The sequence below is a fragment of the Periplaneta americana genome, chromosome 3, assembly GCF_040183065.1.
Source record: "Periplaneta americana isolate PAMFEO1 chromosome 3, P.americana_PAMFEO1_priV1, whole genome shotgun sequence".
In the NCBI taxonomy this organism is placed as follows: domain Eukaryota; kingdom Metazoa; phylum Arthropoda; class Insecta; order Blattodea; family Blattidae; genus Periplaneta; species Periplaneta americana.
The window spans coordinates 79614991-79636835 of NC_091119.1; the positions used below are offsets into that span (position 1 = coordinate 79614991).

Genomic DNA, 21845 nt, shown 5'->3' on the forward strand with positions numbered 1-21845 from the left:
TATATATATATATATATATATATATATCACAGATAAATATCTAAATTATCTCATTATTATTATTATTATTTTTATTATTATTATTATTATTATTATTATTATTATTATTATTATTATTATAACTATTACTTACCAATGTTTATTATTGTCACACTAACATTACTTATCCAACTTTCATTATTTACTTTCATGTTGTTTTATGGTCTAGATATTAATGTAATAACTATGTAAGCAATTGTATTCAATTAGAATTAGAGTCTGGCTGAGCGGAAGAGAAAGCCTACTTGCCTTAGCTGTGCCAGATTAAATAAATAAATAAATTATTATTATTATTATTATTATTATTATTATTATTATTATTATTATTATTATAAGTTACATGCATTCTATCAGGGTTTTTTGACAAGAACAGATACGCAGAAAACCCAACTAGCCTTTGCCCCCAACACATTATAGTTGGTAAAAAATGTAAGTAAAAGTGTTTTTTAAACCAGTCTCATTACTTTATTATCCGACTTGATATAGTCCGAAACTGATATCTATATCTCAGTTGTAAAATTAAATCAATTTTCGGGGAAAAAAACAAATTTTTTCATGGACACTTCTCATACGGAAACGAAGTGATATTACTATTACATGTAATACTATTACATACGTCCACTCGTGAGTAACTTACCGTTCCTCCATCGTGTGCTGATGAAGGCCCAGGGATGGCCGGGTCTTGATATAAAAAATAAATTCGTATAAGTTACGTTGAAAATATAGCACTGCGTCAGTCATTCCTAGTATTAGTTTCTCTTGTAGACCAGTGCTAATGAGAAAATACCAACAAAATAATCTATAGCCGTGTTTATTCTGAACACATGCTATGGAATTCTTGCAGGACATCACAAAATAAAGACATAACACACAAAAACAAGTGATTGAGTAATTACTTAGGTAAGTAAGTTATTAGGTTATTTTATGACGCTTTATCAATAGCTTAGGTTATTTAGAGTCTGAATGAGATGAAGGTGATAATGCCGGTGAAACGAGTCCGGGGTCCAGCACCGAAAATTACCTATTATTTGCTTATATTGGATTGAGGGAAAACCCCGGAAAAAACCTGAACCATGTAACTTGCCCCGACCGGGAATCGAACCCAGGCCATCTGGTTTTGCGGCTAGACGCGCTGCCCGTTATTCCACAGGTGTGGACAGGTTATTAGGCAATTAGATAATTATGTACATATATAAGTAAGTAAATAATTACATAAATAAATAACAAGCAAACAACTGAATTAATCTATGTATGTATGTATGTATGTATGTATGTGTCAAAAAAGAATAGCAATGGCCAAGAAAGTCTTTAACAGAAAAAGGAGCATCTTCTGCGGATCTCTGAAAAAAAAAAAAAACCAGGAATAGACTAGAGAAGTATTTGTATGAAGTGTGGCATTATATGGTACAGAAACATGGACATTATGACGACTTGAAGAGAAGCGAATTGAAGGATTAAAAATGTGGATAGGCTTTGGAGAAGAATGGAACTTGTGAAGTGGACAAAAAAATAAGAAATGAAGCTGTGTTGGAAAGAGTGGGATAGTAAGCCGAAGTTACTGAGGAACTGATTCTCTGAAGTCTCTGTGTACGTAAATTCATAGCAGAAATAACCATGTGTTTAAGTTAGTCCTGAAACCGTAATAATTTAGCTTGATAGTCTATATCGAAATAATTAGAATGAAAATTTTATAAATATCCAAATGTACTGTACATATATTTTGACTATAACTTTCTTTAATAGTAACAATGAAATAGCCTATCATAAAGAGACATAATTCGAGCATTCACAACTTCATAGTGTTGTCTAAAAAACAAGCTCCTGGTTTTCCTTTTCTATGTGTCAGTGATGACACACATTTTTTGCATTTGCATAATTAATTTGTTAATTTTATATGGTATTGATATCATTAAAATTGTTAGAACATATTTTTTTTTTTTTCAATTTCATCGTAACTAATTTTCTTTTCTATAAAAAAAAAAGGGTCAAAATGCTTCTACTGCACTCACAAGGGAAGGGTTTCGGCTCGAACAGGAATTTTTTATTAAAAATTTGTACAGAGGCTTGCCTTACAATGATGATGAAGACATTAAAAGCATTCATTTGTGTAACTCTCTGTTTGGTTGGTATTGGTCAATACAATTCTTTAAAAGTGTACATGAGGATTTTCTATAAAATGCATGAAACAGCATGGAGGAGAGCATTAAGCACAACACGCAAAGCAACACCTGAACAATCTTCTGAATCACACTCCATTGCTGAAAAATCAAATGCCACCTGAATTACATTTTTAAGTCCGAGACTTGTTCAGGATTCGCGTAGCCAGCTGGCTGCCAGGAATACTGGAGTAGACAACTGGTTATGCATAAGAGTCATTCCATGTCAAATCGAACACCTACGAAACATGACAACTTAATATTTGCTCCAATTTTTTTTATATATTCTATTGATGAAATTAAATAACCCATGTGTAATTTTTTCGGGCTGACACAATTATTTAGTCATTTATTAAATGTTACATTTTCCGTAAATTTGGATGCTACGTATTATGAAAATGGTTATACTGAAGATTCTATAGATCGTAGAAATTTCGTATTTATATCATTTTAAAGTGCAATAATTGCAGTATTATATACTAATTTTTAGTGTTCAATCAAAATATAAAATGGGCCCCTTTTAGGGGGTTATATTTTTTAAATACGTTTTCATATATCAGGGACTTACTTCTAAAAAGGGGAAAAAATATCATTATATTCTTTCAAATGTTTTACGTAGAACTGCGTTGGTTTTAGAACTCTATTCTAATCAGAAGTCGCTGTGCAAATAATTTACTGATGGTGTGTTCGGGTTGGATTGAATGAGACCGCGCGCCGGAGCATACAGCTGCGACAGCAGCAGCGAGAGTGACTAATAGGGTAACTTAGTCTGAATAGGGTCAAAATTTACAAAAATCGTGATGACGTTTAACAACTTAGTATTTATTAAAAATAAAATACACCAATGTTTAGATTAGTCTTTAAGCAACAAATCTCATTAGCGTTAAATTCAATAATAACAAACACCTATGAACGATATATATTAATTTCACTCCACTGCACGACCCTATTCACCCTACCAAATTAGGCTAAATCGGGTCAACCATTAGGGCGAATGGGGTCACTCTTACAATGCTCTTACTTGTTCTTTGGGTCACCAAAAGCAAAAAAATAAGTTCCAAATTTTAATCTTTCAACCTGCATTTCCCACAGATGAACTTCTTCTTTCCTTTGACCCCAACACATTGTTCGTGGTACCATTCTTTTCTGCCTCCCATGCATTGAATCCAGTCCCAAAGTTTCTCTGAGCGAGGATCACTATATTTCACGGAACAGAATCCTCAATCGCTGTTATTTTGTTCGTGTTCTATGTCCATGTCTTCATGTTCAGAAGATGACGACTCTGAAAGTAATCGTTTCCTTGCAGCTGCGGGCCTAGGCCTATTTATTTTAGGCACGACATTACATTGTTTGTTTTGTTTCGAAGAACGTTTTTGTTCTTCAATGCTCTGTGGAGAAATTACCAAAATAGCTTTCAGCTTACTTTCTGATTTCTTTTGCGAAGGAGTTTTCTTCGGAGAAGGCAGTAAAGCATTGAAGGACACACTAGCCGTTGCTTCATGGTCGGTATCGGTTTCAGGAACATTAATCTCCATTTCTTCAGGAACATCTTACTCCCCTGAAGTTTTTGGTTGAGATCAACTTATCAAGCATTCTCCAGGCAGATATTCATGCTCTGAAACTGTATTTTCATTCAGAGGATAGACATCTGTTGACCTGAATCCAGCTTCAGCAATTGCTGGTGTAGCTGATTTCAACCAAGCTTCTCTGAAAATCTTACCAAAAGTAATTTTATTTATTTTTCTTTCACCCTCTGTGTTACGCAAAATCTTGTTACATTCATTGTCGTAGTATGATTTGATGGGTTTAAAAAAAGACCTTCTAAAGGCTGTATCCTATGGGTTGTGTGGCATGGCAGACATACCATATGAATATCATGTTGCTCGCAAAATTTTAGTACAGACAAACTCTTGTGAGATGCATGGCCATCAGCAAATAAAACACATGGTCCAGGAATCCGATGAGTTTGAAAATGACGCAGACAACACAGGAACTTTTCTTTGTTAATACATCCTTAAAAATTATGAATGGTGAGATGAAATTTCCTGTGGCATTGGTACAAGCTAATACAGTAACACGCTCCCCTCTCTCAACAGATGTTTGAGAGTATACGACTCTCGTGCACTTTTGTGCAAAAATTTTCTTGGTTGGCTTGTTATTCAACTGGCAACCAAATTCATCGGCATTGTATATTAGATGTGGTTTATTAACTAAATCAATGTCTTTGCAGTTTCCTTCAGAAGGTTAAAATACTCAGTTACGTCTTTCCTGTTGAGTCTATTGCAAAGAGCGAGCGACAGACCCTCTGCTTTTCTCAATGCTATTTCTCGATTTCGTTTCTGAAAACCAATTAACCAATCGTTTCCGGCCATCTGCTTTTCTTTTAAAATAATATGTGTGATGTTGTATGCCTCAGCGGAATCAAAAGCCACTTTACGTACAGTTAAAGATTTTATACCAAATTCGAAAGCATTTAGTTTTGTTATTCTGGATACAAGGTCTTTCTGTTGTTCCTGATTGAACCTTTTTTGACCACCTTTATTTTTAACGGCCTATCTTTACCGCTTTGCAGACGCGCTGTAGACATGAATGCGGAACTCCATAGAGATCGGCTGCATGGTGTTGACTCCTCTCTCGAAATGCCTTTATGGCTTTCTGCATTTGATCTTCAGTTCATACACGAGACATATTGTTTATATTACTAGGCATCTGCGATAAAGAAATGAAAAAAGGGACTTAAAATCCGTCTACAGACATTGACCCTATTTACCCGTAATTGTGTGACCCTATTCACCCGAAATGTAGTGACATTAGAAACCATAGGTTGGTACTACTGACGTAACCTTTACACCATTCTCAATGCCATAACTTATGCTATAAGAAATGCACTTGATTCTATGTACAAGTCAAGGAAATTCTGAACTACGTTCATTGTACAATAACGGAAACATTAAAAACGATAATTTAAAATACAAACTACAAATAGATCTTATCTTTTACATGTCTTGTTTTCTCGATTATTCACAGCTTTAACACAAACATTAACCACAAGCTTTGGCACCAATCACATAGAAGAATTTCTGCTGATTGACGATAGATGGCACCACGTGATAGAAAACATTTATGCTTGTCGTGGGAAACAAATTCTTGAAATTGACCCGATTCAACTGCTGACCCGATTCCGACTAAGTTACCCTACATTATCAGTTGTGCGGTGTTACTTTACGTAAATAAACAGATAACCTCTAGTTCTAAAAGCACGTAATGTCCCTTCAATACTTGGCAGTTTCTCTTTAATTTATCTAACAATAATTCCTAAGTCTTTCGAAGTAGGTATCATGTTGTGTTGTGTGCATGTCAAATCAAACACCTGTATACGAAACGTGACCATTTAGTATTTGCTTAAATCTTCTAAAATATGTTGTGCAGATCAAAATAAGAGGTCTGTAATATTTTCTGGGATCATACTTTAAAATTTTACTATTTATACTCTTTTAATTATATGACAAATTCATCCACGACGCAGTATGAAAATGTTCATTGTTAAGATTCTATGCATCATAGACGTTGAGTGTTGGTGCCATCTGAAATGGGAAGAAATGAACTATTATTAAAATTCTTTTAAGTATAAGTTGAAATACAAATGGGGTTGTTTTAGAGGGTCACTTTTTAAACATAACTTAATGTTTTTTTATAACAGCTTACTTTAAAAACGCAAAAAATATACGTACAATCTATTATATTTGACATAGAACTACGTTGGTTTCAGATTGATTTCGAGTAAGAAATAACTTTAAAAATAAATGTCACCACGAAGATGAGTTTGGGATTTGTGCTGAGTGGCATTTTTTGCTGCATCACATGGAAAAGGGCCTTGTGATGGCATTGGCGGTACCGTTAAGCGGCTTGCTATGGAAGCTAGTCTTCAACCTGGTATAGATCCTATTGTAACACCAAGGAAACTGTATAACTGGGCTGAGAAAAACATTTCTAATATTGCTTATAAATTTTTTACCATTAGTGAACACAAAAAACATAGCAATCTTTTCTACTCAAGGTACCAACAAGCAAAAGTGGTGCGAGGTACCTTACAACTTCATTCTTTTGTTCCACAGACAAAATCTCAGGCCATGATAAAGAACTATTCCCTTCAAAGTGAGAGCAAAGTGGTGGACATTAAATAGAATTGATATTGGTTGTAGTTGATTAGTTTTGAAAGTCCAGTGTTGTGTAAACTGTAGTTATTTTCACAAGTGTATATTTTACAAAAACAATATTTAAATACATTACTCTGTTATGTAAATTACGTAAAAGAGTGATATTCTGACCGTGGAACAGTGTAAAGTGGTCACACGACCCTCATCCAGAGCTGCACCTGCACATCATCTTGCAACAGTACTTATGCAGCCCGCGACCTCAAGACGCGCAGCTTGGTGAATCATTTAATTATTCTTCAACGGCTCGAAGTAGAGTTCTGATTTTTTTAAGGGCGGTTAAAATAATTTCAAGGTATTTAAGGATTTTTTTCTGTAATTTTAAAGTAAGTCGCTGCCATTAAAACATATTTTTATACATTTAAATGTTTTTTAAAACAAAGTTAACAAACCTATATTTTTATATTATTATGCGAAGAATAAAGTGTGTACTGTCACCTTCAAATTGAGACAAAGAGCAAATCTCTGTGATGATTATTAGTGGAGATAATCACGTTTAACAATAATGATGCGCGACCTATTTCAGAATCTTTGATAACACATATCTACTACAATAATCGATATAGACAACAAAAATAAAACCCGTATTTATTTTTTCAATCTATAGGATGTGTAAAATTTGTTTTATCTAAATCGGAGACATGAAAGTCAATTCCAGGCTAAATTTGTGCGATTTGACGTGGAATGACTCATAACAGAGTGCATTTTCATTATAAACACTCGATTTCCCAATTTAAGTTCTGGATTCCCAGCAAGAGTCCTTATGTAATCTGTTATCCTCCGAGCATATACTTTGTATTGTCTAAAGAAATAGATATTCAGAGTTTGGATATATTTATTTATTTTTTTTTTTTTCAGGTGGAATGATCATACGTTCCATGTCCTAGCCTTGGAATGATTCATTTATTAAGGTTGTGTCCTTGTGCGCATTAAATGAATCACACAACAGTGTACACTTTTGATTAGGTGCAATATTTTCAGACAGAACGTTGGAGAAAAATATTCTTAAATGGGCTTTAGACATTTTACCACTCGCACTAGTTTCTAGGCTAGGCTAGGCTTATGGGTAAGGTGTCCCACCCCTTAACTTGTGCAGTGCTCTCCCCACCCTTCAACTTGTACAGTGTTCTAACAGACAAACCACACATTACACAAACGAATGCTTCTGGAAGCTTTACAGAGATGTAAGGATGGGCCTGTATACAAATTTTGGATACGAAATTCCTGTTCGAGCAGAAACCCTTCCCTTGTCAGATGAAAACTCGTCAACTCCTTGCGTGGCATACTGTACAACGGCTATTTTACATGGATCATTCTCATCCATTACCACAGGTTTCAGTGGACTGCAGTACTGAGTTTTGAACATGTGATCTTAAAGTAGCAATAATGGTCACTTATAACTGATATGCCTTAGATTAAAAGTTTACATTTGGCCTTAACGGGCTACTTTGTTTGAAGTATTACCAAATTCATTATCTTTCTCTCAATTCGATATTATCTAAAATAGTAGCAGTTCATTCCATTTTATGAAAGGGATGGGAAAACCACATACAACTCTGGATAATATCTATGCTCTTTTTCATAAATTAAATATGTTTATCATATAATTATTGGAAATGTCTCTTTGTTGTAATGATTATGTCTCTAAATTTATCTGTCTTCAAATAGACTTTAAAATAACATTTTCTCTCTTGAAATATTTAGTAAAATGTTAAAGAAGAAGCAAGTTTGGTTCACTATGATTAAGTACACCGTCCAGTTCGACAACAGCCTAGTGTGACCCAGGCTTTAAGCAGGAGAACCCTGTAGCAAACATTCAATTGCGTATGAAATGTGGAAATCTCTTAGAGCGAAAACGATACCGGTGAACTTTCAGTGCCCATCCGTAGCTGCAAGTAACATATACTCTACAGGGTGTTTCAAAAATACGGGGCATAATTTCAGGTATGTATTTCCCACATGTAGACAATCAAAATAGTTCATTACAACATGTGTCCGGAAATGCTTCATTTCCGAGTTATGGCCTTCACAACATTGAAATTCACCGGAACGTTTTTCTTTCCGCAGGTCGTTGTCATTACAGAAGATGTTCAAAATGTACAGACCTCATATCGATGTCTCATTGACCTGCGAACATGATCCCAAACTCCAGGAGTATTGCGTATGTCCTCAGAACATGCCACAATTCGATTCCGAAAGGATTCCAAATCAGGCACCGGAGACGAATAAACCAATGATTTTAAATGGCCCCACAAGTAGAAATCGAGAGGGTTGAGATCAGGTGAGCGTGGAGGCCAAGCAATTGGGCCACCTCTACCTATCCATCGATCAGGAAACCTTCGATCCAAGTACCGGCGAGCCGTACGACTTAAGTGTGCAGGAGCGCCATCATGCAAGAAGTGAATGTGTTGACGATTGATCAGTGGAGTGTCTTCTGAAACATGAGGTATGGTGTTTTCCAGGAAGTTTGTGTACGCCTGCCCCGTAAGTCTGTTTACAAGTACATGGGGTCCAACTAATCGATCACCAATGATACCGGCCCACATGTTGAGGGAGAACCGCACTTGGTGATGAGATGGAACAGTTGCCCTCTTAATGTTTCCTTTGACGGCAACGACCTGCGGAAAGAAAAACGTTCCGGTGAATTTCAATTTTGTGAAGGTCATAACTCGGAAATAAAGCATTTCCGGACATACGTTGTAATGAACTATTTTGATTGTCTACATGTGGGAAATACATACCTGAAATTATGCCCCGTATTTTTGAAACACTCTGTATAATGTATGTAGCTACATCGAAGAGTTACCTACCTGTTCTCTTAACAATCTTATTATTACTATGTCTTCGTCCCTGCGTGACGATGACGATTGATCGTTCCTGGGTGTCAATGACGATCCATCGTTCCTGCGTGACGAAGATGGTGATCCCTTTAAGAAGAAAATGAATCAGTAATTAATAATTTATGTTTGAAAGATTTGAATTTTTTTTAAATTTAGACCGGCCAGAGGCCGTTTACCAAAGTTATCTATTTTGTTTTCTGTTTTTGTTTTCATGTGTTTCCTTTGTTTTACTTACACTAATACAAACACAACACCCATGCCCGAGGCGGGACTCGAACCCACAGCCCTTCGGACCAAGCGATAGGGACATGCCGTGCCCCTACCGCTTGAGCTATCCGGGCCGGCATTTCATATACAGCATGGAATGAAATAGTCTTGCATATGTAGTATGTAGTATGTAAGAAGAAAACTATAATATCATATTGGTGGAAAGTTCAGAGGTTTTCAGAAGTAAACGTTTTTCTCCAATATTTAACAACAAATTAGTAATGTTAAACTCTATACTCCTGTTCAGCATTTCAATATGAATTATGCAAATATATTTTCGTTTCCAACCGATACAACCCAACATTTGTTGCATAGTAGGCTTATAATTTGTCTACGTAACATTTACATTAATAAATCGATTAAGTAACTATTTCTTAAATAGGCCTGCATATAAGGTACTGTGGATGTTTCATAGCAATTAAATCTTACGAAGTTTACGATAAGACATGTAGGTCTACCAACACGCACATTGTCAGACTTTGCACACTGAGTTACACCTTTGTAATGTAACATGAAAGTCATTTAAATAGCCTATACGAGTAATTGGATTGGGGGCGAGTTTTAGGAGGAACAATCTTTTTGGAAACAACAAAAATAAATCATCTCGCGAAATAAATATGCTCAGGCAGAGAACGTCATGATGGAAAAGTTGTTTTAATAAAAAAAGGAATTTGAAAGAACTTTATAATGGACAAAATACGAAACATATACGCGCACACTTTCTCCAGAATGGTGAAGAATGATGATGGAAATGTCAGTGTTAACTAAGGTCCGAATAAAGTGTATAGCTGTGTAACATAGTGCCTTGACTTGCTTCAGAACACTACCCCCTTCCACTAGCTATAACTCTACCTGCTGGACAGAGCACGCCTCCCCTCCTTAGCTTAATTATTTTATCCAGATATAAAATAAATAATCATGGGGAGAGACCACAACCTTATCTTGAGTTCCGGATTTACTTTAAAAACTTCTGTTATATTTACGTAATATAATTTTTTTCTTAAAAATTGTATCATAAAAACTTTATATGACATTTATTAAATCACTGAGGACTTTCTAGTATTCCAGAACTCCCCATAATTTGTGCCGCTTTATTCGTTCATATGCTTTTTCAAAATCTAAAAATTATAAATAAAGTGGGCAATTGAATTCTTTTCTCTTTAATATTACTTGCTTAACTACGAATATAGCATCTATGCATTAACGGTCTTTCTGAAATCCACAGTGTTCTTCGGCATTTTTTTCTTAGTTATTTTTCTTCCAAAATTTCTGCATATAATTTGGATACTATGACTAAACGTGATATCCCCCTATAATTTGAGCATCTGCTCTTATCTCCATTTTTATGAATACTTATTAATAACACTGGACAACAGCCAAAAAGTTTCAGAAACAAAATAAGCGATTTCTGACAAATTTTGTACCACTAATGACGAATATGACAGTAAAAATGGATGCAGTTGTCTGTTTTTTCAATGTATAGCATATGTCTGTGATTACTCATTTCAGAAAGAGCGTCAGCAGTTTCTCGGTCAAAGTTACAGCAGATCCCTTACATAGGAGATGTGGAGACAGATTTATGATCCTGAGGGGTTGTGTTTGCTTGTAAAAGATTGTTGGTTTAATCAGATACAAGACATTGCTGAGTGGAGACCGGTTTTCATCTTTCTTTCGAAGTAAATTCACAGAAATGTTTGTGGTGCTGTGCTTAACCATGTATACGTCCCTTTTGCCAGCAGACCCATTTTTTAATTCTGCATAGCGATAAGCCATAAATATCCAAGACACACCAGAACAATGGAGGCTACTTTTAGATGCTTCCACGCTGAGTCTTAAGGCTGTGTTCTTGCACAATGGAAACACTTTGCCTTCAGTTCCAATTGGCTGCGCAGTTCATATGAAAAAGAGATATCAAAATATGAGAGATATTTTAAATTACATTGAATGACAGATCTAAGTGGCAAATATGTTGTGACTTAAAGATCTTTGCGATTCTTCTTGGCTTACAACAAGGGTTTACAGAATATTGCTGTTTCCTATATGATTGGGACAGGGGGACTAAGACGTCAAACTTTGGAACCAGGATCGAAGAACATAAAGCTGCAGCCACTGATTCAATCTAGAACAATTTTGCTTCCTCCGTTACACATCAAACTGGAACTGATTAAAATTTCGTAAAAGCATTGGATTGTGATAGACCAGCGTTCATACAGTTATACTCAAAATTTCCAAGGATAAGTACAACTAAAATTAAAGAAGGAATTTTCACAGAACCCTAAGTCAGAGAACTCTTCAGATCAACAGGCTTCTGAAAGAAAAGAACATGCTGCTTGGAAATCTTTCAGAACGGTCGCCTCAAATTTCCTAGAAATCGTCGTGCGCCAAACTATAGGGAAATAGTAGATAATATGTTGCTGGCTTAACATCAAATGGGTGCAATATGTCATTGAAGATACACTTTCTCCACTCTCATTTGAACTTTCTGTCTGAAAATTGTGGTGCTGTTTCTGATGAACATGAAGAGCGCTTTCATCAGACAATTTTAACATTCGAAACACAATAGCAGAGTAAATGGACCTAGCCGATTATTACTGCCCGGTGATGAGCGATGCTCTCGAGGTCCAGTATAGCAGACAAGCTAGAAGGAGGCGTCTGTAATAATAATTGAGGTAAGCCCAGCCGAATTATGTTTAGGAAAATACAATTTTTTTCTATTGATTTCTTTCTCAAATTACAAGAGAACAAGACCACATCTGACAATTTTATTGCCATATTCATATTCACCATGAGAAAATACATTGAATTCCAGTGTTTTAGTTTCCGTAAGAGAAAAAAAAAAGTTAAAATTTCTTGTCCAGTGTAATGGTCTTTGCCAATTGCTTTTATGACAGCATTTTATTTAATACTAGCTGGAACACCCGGCATTGCCTGGGTTTTCATTTTTGCTTTTATTTTTAATTAAAATGGTTGTTAGACTTTTCAGAAATCTCGGAAACTGAACTATAGACAACCTCGTTCATAAAGACGATTCTTTACATACTCACTTTAAAACAGCTGTAGATCAAGCACCGAGAATTGCATCATGAGTCTTGTGTTTAACTGTTTTTTTTAATTTAATTATATAGGCTATATATTTTATTTATTTAATCTGGTGTAGTTAAGGCCTCTAGACCATCGCTTTTACACCACCAGAAATAAAATAAAATAATAGAAAAAATCAAACTATAAACCAAGTAAAACCAACGAAAATATATATAGGCTACAGTCACACGAACTTTAAATGAGTTAACATTGTCTTGAAGTTCAGCAAAACAAAACACACCTCTTGGTACTTACACACCCACTTAGCGTTGACCCTATGTTCTACAGATCTTACATTTCGTCTCTGGTGGTCAATGACTATTAAATTTTAAGTGGCTTATCAGTTATCTTATTCGTGGGCGTTAAAGTATTAGAAAGCATTACAACTTTTCTACCATCTCTTTCCTCCCCACAGCAAATGTGATATTATACAGAGGTAGAGATAAAATAATATAAGATCTGTACATTGACGTGAAGCTGTCCTAACACACATTTCACGTAATTTCATGACCATGCTTGCTTTCATTTGAACTTCAGAGAGAGCTGACGATAAATAGGGAATTCCCTTGTTCACAGTCTTAACCCGTCAGCAAAAATTTATCTCTCTATCGGTCATACCAAAGAATCAATAAAATATACGTCATGTAATTTAATTTATATTCGAAAATTTTTTACCCCTTGAGCCCTGTACGCCAGTTTATGTCATACCCAGTTTTTTTTAATATGACTTGAGAAATTATATCTCAGAAATTAAGGACATATTAATTATATTATATCTTATTTTGTATACAAAATAAAGATAATATATATAAATTCGCAATGTCATTGTTTAACATAAATAATATTTTGGGAAATGTATATTTTAGAAATTAAGACATTGTTCTTCCCACAATGCTTAACTGATTGGCAACGTGATTATTAGACATCGGATTTTTAGGCACTAAAAATTGCAGTTTTAGGCGCCTAAAATAAGCTCAAAATTTGTAAAATTAGGCTCTATTTTAATGAAAATAGGCATTTTAGGCACATCAAGGTATCATACTTATTTCTTTCACTGAAATTTTTAGTTATACACTAAAATACGCACAAAAAACTATGTTTAAACATTAAAAAAGAATACTACATTATATTTATAAACAGAGCTGCACAAATTTAATATATTGAAACTAATGAAATAATAATTATTGATATCAAGATTACTCATTTTAAGTTATTGAAATTCAGTTCCATGCTCAGACTTTATTATAATTATCTGCACAGTACACCACCAGAATTTTTTCTAAATTCTCCACAGTTAACCTTTGCCTTTTGTCACTGAGAATCATTTTGAAAGCAGAAAAACTTCTTTCAACCGAAACTGATGTGAGAGGCGCAAATTTTAAATTAGGTACAATAGAAACATCAATACTTACTGGAACATTTACACTTTCCCTCGATATCACTCTTGATACTTCTTCCAACAATGAAAATCCTACATTCTTATTTAATACGTTGTCCCACTTATTTTTAACTTTTTTCCCAGTTTCGCCCAAAGCAGAATGTATGTTCACTTGAGCTTCCTTTACTATTGCTATTTGGCTACAAAGAGATTGTTTTTCACGTTCTAATTGTTCAATGCTTGCAGGTATGAAAGAAAAGTTTGATGTTATGTAGGCAATATCGTTTTTCACTCGTGAGTCATTCAGACAATCTTTCACTGCTTTCACACACGCTGCACTATCACTTTCAGGTAATTTATCAATAACTGTGACCACTTCTTTAAAATACTTAGAATAATACACCACTGACTGAATCCAGGTTCCCCATCGTGTAACAACCGGCTGAGGTGGGAGTGGGATATCTGGAAAGTTCTCTCTGAATATTGAAATCCTGGATGGGGCTTTACAAAAACATTTTTTTGTGTTATAAATAAATGAATTGACAAGAGGAAATTCATTCCGGATTGTTTCAGAAACCCTGTGAAGGCCATGTGCTAGACAGGTTACATGCGTGAGGTTAGGATAAAATGTTTTAAGAAGTGGAGCTGCAGCAACCATGTATGAGGCAGCATCAGTACAAAACAACAGAACTTTAGAATCGTCTATATTACTTGAGTATAAAGACTGTAGGCCTTTATTTACAAAATAAGCAATGGCTTGGCTATTCACTTTCTAAAGTTCCTTAACACATACGAGATGTGGAATCGAAGGTCCATCAGGACTAAGTTTTCCTACTACCATATTTGCTATATACCTATTCATAGGATCTGAGGTTTCATCCACAGAGACCCATATGTAAGAATCCTCCCGAATGGAAGCTAAAGTTTCATTGTATATTCTGTCTAAGTAATTTTTTCTTAGGGTCGACTCAGATGGGATATTTTGTTTGCAGTATTTTTGTAAAAACTGTCTTAAAACCGGATTTCAATTGCATTCCAGGGAATGTTAGCAGCAACAAACGCTCTGGTTAAATCAGCATAGAAATTGCTGCTGAGATTGGATGAAGTAGGCTGTGTTAGTAAAGTTTGTTGCAGTTGATTTTTCTGCTGAGCTTTAGCCTTATGAGCCACTCCTTGCACATGCTGCTTTAGGTGGCACTTCTTTTCTTGCGAAATCTAAAAATAATCCTAATTGTTGTATTGCCGTATTTCTATCACAAAGTTAGTGGGTTCGAACAATCAAAATTTTAATGACCTGCAAATACTTTAACTATCGGAATTTAAAAGGTTAAAGTGTAGTGGTCTTAAAAAGAATTATACCTCAGGATAGCTCAGTCAATGTATAAATATTATAGGCCTACTCATTAAAATTAATAGAATTTATATATTTCAACTATTGTTACATACCTGTTTGCTACAAATCTTGCAGAATATTATTTTTCCATCATAAGTGAATTCTGAATATTCTGTTAGCCATTGCCGGATCAATGTAGATTTTGCACTTATATTTTTCGGCATTATCGCGTTAAACTTCACAGGAAAACGTCCTACCACTCAAAACGTCTCAACACAAATAAGGTGAGGGAAAGAGCAACTGTTAACGAGCATTCAAATGAACCGTTGTTATTGAGATTCAATTGGACAAAAATACAAAGTTCCACTTATTGTTGCATTTCCTGGTAGTGCTAACACTAGGAGGGCCATTCTTTTAAATATTTTGTAACGGTTTACCCTACTAATTCGCAGTTTTACGACTTTTCATAAATATTTCAAAAACACTCTTTCTCCAAAAATTGTGATTTTATGACACTCTGAAGGGCAGTACAGCTAATCGGTTTCAGACCGAAAACAGTCATTTTTATAGTATAGTATATCTCTGAATCGGCAGCAGCACATGTTGTGATTGTTGCCTGCTTCTAAACTAAGGTTGGTTCTTTGTCGGCATTTATGCCTCCAAACATGTTAAATTCGGTGAAATCTATTGCGAGTGTCGTGAGATTCAAAACATTTTGTTTCCTTTATCAATGGTTTCATGGCCGGTGTGAAGCAAGCTTTCCACTTTTTAAATGCCTTAAATTTCGCAGTGAATGCATGTATAAATTATAAAAAGTAAGAGTAAAATGCGAAACTTTACAGTGAGTTAGGCATTTTTAGGCGAATATTAGCAAATTAGGCTCTAATAACCGTTTTAGGGCATTTTAGGGCACTATAAAACTCTTTGAATACCTTTCAATTTCCATGAAACACAAATATTAATAATTATTTTTACTTTTCTCCTAAAGAAACAAAATAGGCATTTGCCCTAGAATCCGATGTCTGGTGATTATACAGATAGAATCTCTCAGTAACATATTTTCGGACTACGTACATTCACATACTAACATTAGCAACATAACAAAAATATTATTGAATTGCTTTTTCGTATGTGTAAAATGCTTTATTTTCCCCTCCTTTGCATAAATAAATATTTGTATATAAAATTACATATTTAATTATGTGGGTTCAAAGAATTAAAGAATTCAGTTGGATAAAATACAGCCTGCTCAATATCTAAACTGTATCGAGAAACTCATAGTACGGTTCTGGACTGCGGAAAGATACTTATTGCATGAATTGTTTAAATTTTGGCCTTCATGATGTATCAACAATGCTTTCGTGCTCTTTCTTCCACAACTTCGCGAGGGTCGATGTTGAATACAACAGACAATAATAAAGAACAGTTGACTGTAGAAGATTGCATTTAATAAATTATGCAGCCTGCTCACTATCTAAACTGTATCGAGAAACTCATAGTACGGTTCTGGACTGCGGAAAGATACTTATTGCATGAATTGTTTAAATTTTGGCCTTCATGATGTATCAACAATGCTTTCGTGCTCTTTCTTCCACGACCTCGCGAGGGTCGATGTTGAATACAACAGACAATAATAAAGAACAGTTGACTGTAGAAGATTGCATTTAATATTATACATGAATGTTTGATCGTATATAATTTTAATTTTTAAATTAATTTAACGTCCATCTGTCCGATTTTAATGTAGCCTATGTTCTTCTCCTAGTTATGAAGGTTAAATGTGCAAATATCGGTCAAAGCGTGTAGATTTGTATAGAGTACATACATACATACATACATACATACATACATAAATTAATGATAACGGTAGTAATAATAATAACTGTTGTTTTACTATTTTATTATTAGTAGTATTATTTTTTATTTCTTTCAAGATTCAAACTGTGCATAGTTACAGCACGAATGGCAATACGGGCTCGTGCGAAGGATCTTGTGTACATGAGTTTGTATAATTTATCATGCATCAATAAATGCACCTATCTACATACATACATACATACATACATACATACATACATGCATACATACACATACATACATACATACATACATACATACATACATACATACATACATACATACATACATACATACATACATACATACATACATACATACATACATACATTCACTTTTATATATAAGATTTCGAACTAAACGATTTTCCTACTGTTTCATCACTTGATGCTATTACTGGAGTCCACTGTGGGAGTCGACTTCCACAGTCTGTCGACTATGTTTAAACAGTACCGCTCATTGTGTCACAGTCAAAAACGCTGGAGCGAATTTCTTGATTACAACATCCATGTCTGCTTTAATTTCTGTTGGGCTCAATCCCTTTATTTCGAAATATTTAATGACAGCATAAAGCTCGATATTTTCTACTTTTGACGATCTATTCGGCGCACTAAACTTCAAAAGTAAGCTACTCAAAATATAGTTAACAGAAAATTATGCTTGAACTATTGTAAAATGGTCGCTAACAATGGCAGCATTATTAACACGTTTTGAATCTATTCTGTGTGTCAGGCCACGAACTTTTCAAACACAACTCTTATTCATTATTTTAGGATGCATATTTTCAAATGATTAGATTAATCAATATTTTAATAACCTTAACAAAAGCTGCACCGGAGAATGTTGCACTTACAATACAAGGGGGAGTATGGAAGGAGGGAGTAGTAGAATGGAGGACTAATTCCTCCGCCCTCTGTGATGTTGAATGTCGCCACGCTGCCACCGCTTCCGGAAGAACCGGCGGCACCTTCTCTGTAAACACACACAAGTCAATATTAGTCTATGATATAATAATATACGGGTAGGAAATCATGGAAAACACATCATCTCCGAATGAACAATAAGAGAATGCCAAACAAGATGCCAGAATAGTTTTCATTTGATGCGAGAAATATGGACGATGGATTGTGACTGTAACTGATCACGTGATCAGTGAGGTCTAAAATTAGAGTCGGTGAAGGTGAAATTTGCTAAGAATAATTGTAATCCTTATGAGGCACTCAGTGATTTATAAAGTACAGACAGATTATTTAGTCCTGACAGCTCAGCGACGCGAAAGAGGGGAAGTAATAGGAGGAGTGGGAAGAGTTCCAGAGTAGAGATACGGCGAGCGGTCGGTAAAGGCAAGCGAGTGAATAACCCTAACACCCCTTGGCGTAACTAAATGGACTCGCCTGTTTCACGCGCACATCTCCGGCGACTGTCAGGACTAAATAATCGTACTGTACTATGGTATTCATATATATGTGTTTCTTATAACAACTTATTGTAAAAGAATTAGTTGCCCAGACCAACTGCTTTTTGCGAAGTGGAATATTGTGATAAGGAAAAAACATATTCTGTACTTTATAATTTCATGCTTACATGCCTTCTCAATACGCACAGCTGTACTATGTTGATTGAAATTTTTATTGAGAGATGAAAGCAGCATTCTGCTATATACTGCACTGCAATATGTTATATCAACCAACCTATTGTATTTTGTGGTACAATTAATCTATCAAAATTCCTGTAATAGTCATCATCAGTTTAAGCATTATGCAAAATTGAAAGCAAGAACACTTAAAAATTATATTATATTTTACATGTAATAAGCCTTTAATAAAACACATCAGCTATTTAGTCGGGTATGGTAAACTTGAATTAACACTTAGAATTAGAATCTAATTTCTTCCTTAGACAAGAACACCTACCATTTTCACATTTGTTCTTACAAATATATTTCAAAAAGCCAAATTATTATTATTATTATTATTATTGTTATTATTATAGATGTCTTTCAGAAATTGAGTTGTAGCTATACGTAAAGTGATCTTTAATACAGAGACATCATTTTATTTTTACTAACATTTTTAATATTAACCTGGCTATAACCTTTGAATTAACGGATCAAGAAGCGGAAACACCTATTGCTACCCCCTTCCACGACTGGAGTTCGATGATACTGGCGTAAAAGACAAACAAATCACTTTACTAGGTACAGGAGGGAAGAAAAATAGTTCATCCATTTACGTAAACTTGTGCATATTATCACACTATAGACTATTGTACCTAATTCCTCTTACCAGTTTCGTCCTCCGTACTAGTAACACATGTTGAAATAATTCTGTACCTACTCTATAAAAGAGTACCTTACGTAATGTAAATTCAGTCATCACTTCTTCCCGATCCGAAAAGATAAAATTACTCAGACATGCTATGTACTGTCCGTCCAAGTGGTTATGTCGCAGGATCGTAGAGAGGAGGAGAATCACGTGACAGTTAATTATTTAACGAGGCCCTTTTATTTAAGTTATTTTAAATAGTTGTATAATATTAAGTAGACGTCCAATTCCTAACAGACATTAATGTTTTCACAAAAGAGCTAAGACAGTCCAGCCACTAGAGGGGCGAGCAGAATCAAGTGGGGGAAGTCGGGATGCGACGTAGGCAAACGGACGACAATACCTGTGGGAAAATATAATTCAATATTGAAAGCTCTTTCGTCACTGAAAAACGGGAACATATTTCTGAAACGTACTATACTCACTAACTCACTGCGGTCATGGTTCTATGTGCAGGACAGTTGGAACTTCGTTAGTAGCATGGGTGGGAGTGACGTACATTCAAAAACTCAAGTACAATAAAAATTGAAGTAAAAATAAAATGATGTCCCTGTATAAATTTTTGAGAAGAACAAACATACATGTACAAGACCATGACCCATTTGTTCTCACTTAAGAGAAGCTAAACAAAATCAATTCTACGTTTTCATTGAAGTAAGAGGAAAAGGAAAGCATTCATTATTTCTACGAAGCTAATGAACATCTGTAATGCCTTACCCATAGGCGCGTGAAGCATGGACTGCAACCGCAACCTGACATGATAAATAATTCGCTATACCAATATCGCAATATTAACACTCTGAAATCTCAGAACAAACTGAATACTGTAACCATGGTATCAACGTCGTATTCTTGCGTACTACATTTTAACAATATAGTCTTTATTACGCACGATGTATACAACTTTCTCATTGTTTCCTAGCTAATTTTTCTTTCAATAATATTTCGGTGTGGTGGGACTTCGCTTTAAAATATTTCTCGCATTACGCATCGTCTATGTACGTCACTAAGCGGGTTTTTCGTGGATCATGGATGACACGATATGAGCTCGCAATCACAGCACAAGAGCTTGACCTTGATCACGAGCGCATTGCATGTCTGTACACTGTACCACAGTCTACTATATACAGTCGCGAAGCTCAATATGTAGTAAAAATTCAAACAAGGGTAGTTGCCCACCACTAGGATCGCTACTATCGCCTCATCATCGCAGAGCTCTCTCCTAGCACAGCCGACAAAATATGTTACACTTTCGTTGTGTTCTTTTGGAAAAATTAACACCTTCCTTCCATTATTTAAATATTAAATGCATAAAGTTAATTTATTATTTTAATGAAGTATATTAAATTCCACCACAAACTCGAAGATACCTGCAAGAAATAAGTTAATATAATTTTTGTTTGTGCAAAACGAACTGAAATTTACTATAATAGCTTCACTCATTCAAGATTATAGCGATAATTAACTATGAATTGAAACCAATAAATATTAATTTGCACTTCTCTTTACAACAATAATAATGGAAATATGAATTAATGGAGTAACTTACGTGTACCGGTACTTGTAGTGTAGGCTTACGTAGTTAACAAAATGGGATGAGGTTAAGCAATAATAATCACACCAGAATTGGAAATAAAACGTGATCAATACATTTTATTGTAACAGACTTGTTCTACGTCTCTAGTTAAAGCAACAAATAAAAATAACAACAAAATTAACAGCTATAATTAAAAACATATCCTTTGAAGAAAAAATTAGGCCTAAGCAATAATAATCCCACCAGAATTGAAAATAAAACGTGATCAGTAAAGTTCATTAAAACAGACTTAATTTTTCTACGTCTTTAGTAAAATAACACATAAAAATAAGGTAAATTCATAGAAGACGGGCACCTGGTTGGATGTATTAAGTATTACCAACTCTTTTTTACTTTAGAGTTAAATGTTAGTGATTTTTAGTGACTTTTATTTGTTAGTTCTAGGTTTTTATACGAGGTGTCGCCGTGATGTTTCAATTTGATTGGTTATAGTTGTCATTTGTTTTTGAATTTTTGTTAATTTTGAATGGGTAATGACGTTGTCAGTTGTTCTTGGTTGTTTGACGTGAGTGGTGTTATACTGTTTTGATGGCTAAAGCTATTGGAAGTTTGTCATTTTGTGATTTTCCTTCGATTTGATTGTCATCATTTGTTCTAGAATTTTCGTTAATTTTGAATGGATAATGACGTCAGTAAGTTGTACTTGGTTGTTTGACTTGAGTGGTGTTATATTGTGTTTGATGGCCAAAGTTATTGAAAGTTTGTCATTTTATGATATCTGTGAAAGATGTGTGAATATAGAACAGAGTACTAAATTTT

The 21845-nt window shown here is 34.7% G+C and overlaps 1 protein-coding gene across 1 annotated transcript in view; it reads right to left on the reverse strand.

Annotated features, from left to right (window-relative positions):
• The window catches only part of LOC138697037 (uncharacterized), a 46006-nt gene extending 26075 nt beyond the window's left edge, over nt 1-19931 (reverse strand). The window contains exons 1-2 of the mRNA XM_069822629.1: nt 19923-19931; nt 9220-9336 (exon numbers count right to left, since the gene is read on the reverse strand). Of these exons, the coding sequence (XP_069678730.1) occupies nt 9220-9336; nt 19923-19931 (126 nt within the window). The remainder of the gene's footprint in view (nt 1-9219; nt 9337-19922) is intronic.
• Nucleotides 19932-21845: the final 1914 nt, after the last annotated feature.